The sequence below is a fragment of the Camellia sinensis genome, chromosome 15 (assembly GCF_055761805.1).
Source record: "Camellia sinensis isolate YWXY chromosome 15, ASM5576180v1, whole genome shotgun sequence".
Taxonomy (NCBI): Eukaryota; Viridiplantae; Streptophyta; class Magnoliopsida; order Ericales; family Theaceae; genus Camellia; species Camellia sinensis.
The window spans coordinates 140536798-140539095 of record NC_138975.1 but is presented as its reverse complement, the minus strand read 5'-3'; the positions used below and the strand labels follow the sequence as shown (position 1 = coordinate 140539095).

General features: G+C 42.9%; 1 protein-coding gene across 1 annotated transcript; it reads left to right on the top strand.

Annotated features, from left to right (window-relative positions):
- Positions 1-516: 516 nt before the first annotated feature.
- On the top strand, positions 517-1577 carry LOC145813346 (uncharacterized). The gene is made up of 2 exons (XM_082908631.1): positions 517-647; positions 707-1577. The coding sequence occupies exons 1-2, from the start codon at positions 517-519 to the stop codon at positions 1575-1577; spliced, it is 1002 nt and encodes a 333-aa protein (XP_082764757.1).
- Positions 1578-2298: the final 721 nt, after the last annotated feature.

Below are 2298 nucleotides of genomic sequence, written 5' to 3'. Positions count from 1 at the left end.
GATGCTTTGAAATAGCTTCAGGACTAAAAATCAATTATCATAAAAGTGTGCTTTGTGGGATTGGCCTTTCAGATCCAGATCTTCATGAGTTTGCTCTTGTCCTTAATTGTAAGACACAGAGATTGCCATTAAACTATTTGGGCCTGCCGCTGGGAGCAAGTCCTAGGAGAAAGAAGACTTGGAAACCTATTATTGATAAATTTAAATTGAGACTTGCCGGGTGGAAAAGGAGATTCCTATCCTTTGCAGGAAGGTTAACACTGGTGAAGGCAGTGTTATCTAGCCTACCAGTGTATTTTATGTCGTTGTTCAAACTACCTGAAGGTATAGCTAAGGAGCTCGACAAAATTCAAGCTTCATTCTTATGGGGGGGCTCAGAATTGAAGAGGAAAATTCATCTAATGAAATGGTCGGAAGCAACCAAAAGTATCAACCAAGGTGGGCTAGGCATAAGAAGAATTAGAGATGTGAATGTGTGCTTGCTTCTCAAGTGGTGGTAGAGATTTGCTTCGGAACATGAATCATTATGGAAGAGGGTTCTTTGCAGTAAATACAGATTTTTGGGAGGAAAATGGTTGCCCCATCTCAACTCAAGCCATACTCTATCTCGACTTTGGAGTGACATTGTATCAACAGTTGAGCAGAAGGTATCTTTATTCACATTTTATGTCTCTCACTTACAATTAAGAGTGGGCAATGGTTGCAGATTGAAATTCTGGCATGACAACTGGTGTGGAGTTACTTCTCTTAAAGATGAATTCCCAAGGCTATTTCGGTTAGCCAACAATAAGGAGGGATCTGTTAGGGACCTTGCGGAAATCAGAGGAAATACTTACCACTGGTCAGTCACCTTCCGGAGACCTCTATTTGAATGGGAAAAAGAGGAGCTACTAAGACTAAATGGAATGTTAAGTGGAGCACCTGCTCTTAACCTTCAAGCCAATGATTTGGCTCTCTGGTCTGCTGCTAAACCAGGTCAGTCCTTGGTTTCTGTTTTCTATAAGCATACCAATCTCGCTTTTGGGGCTAATGCCATCTTCAGTAGATGGGTGTGGATTAGTTATCTCCCTCCCAAAGTGCAATTCTTTGGCTGGCTTGCTTGGAGATATAAGGTTAAAACATTGGTTTTCTTGCAACAACTTGGTATCTTGGACAGAGATTCTTCTACCCTGTGTATTTTCTGCAAATCCCAGCAAGAATCTATAGATCATGTGCTGATTTTCTGCCCCATGGTATGGAGAGTTTGGTCAGAGCTTCTACAATGGTGGGGGGTAGTTTGGGTGGTCCCTGGGTCTATACAAGGGCTGTTCCAGTGGTGGGCTGGACATAGCTGCAGAAATGAAGCAAGGAGGATTTGGAGTGCTATTCCTCTGGTGACCCTGTGGTCATTGTGGAAACACAGAAACGAATGTATCTTCCAAGGCATACAACCTCAGCTTCATGATCTTCATGAACTCATCATCACCAGACTAGCCTTCTGGTATAAAGCTGCATCCCAAAGGTTTCAATTTTCAATTCATGACTTCCTCTTCAACTTCCCTCAAATCAGATATTGCCTTGATGGTAGGTCCTCGTAGTTTTGATATGGGTGATGATCTTGCTTTGGTCTTGATTCAGTTCTGATCTTCACAGACTTGTCTCAGTTCTGTTTTGCTGAGACCTTGGCTCAGTTCTGGTCTGCACAAGATCTGTTCAGTTGGTACTGGTTTATTCTGAATTCTATTGGGCTGCACTGTACAATTTTGCTTTAGTTGGTTCTGTTTTGAGCTGCAATTCTGCATTTCTTTCTTGTGCTGATTCAACACTGCTGGGACTGCACTGATTTTGGCTTTGATTTGTTTTTGCTGATCTGCGGGTTCTGAGTGGACTGCACTGACCTGCCTGTCTTGCTGATCTGTTTTGAGGTATCCTTGGAAGGCTTGCAATCAGCTGGGCTGCTTATGCATTCTATTTTCATTCTGCTCCTGCGTTGAGATGGTATTGTTGGTAGGCAGTGGAGTTTCATTCTATCAGACCACAACAGAGTGCTTCACACCCTTAGTGGTTTATGCCTGGGACCCTCCACTAATTAAGATGATGGGCAAGCTAGGCCTCCAATCTTTAGTGCAGTGGAGTGTGTTCTGAGAAGGATGCAGATGGAAGGCTGCAGCTCTGTGTTGTTTTGTATTTTGGTATTCTGCTTTGGTGCATAGGTTTTGGCTCATACCAGCTGTGTATACCAGTTGGTTCTTTGTTCCTTTAGTTTAGTCTATCTGTTAACTTGTTGGTTCCTTTAGTCTATCTTGTTGGTTCCTCACC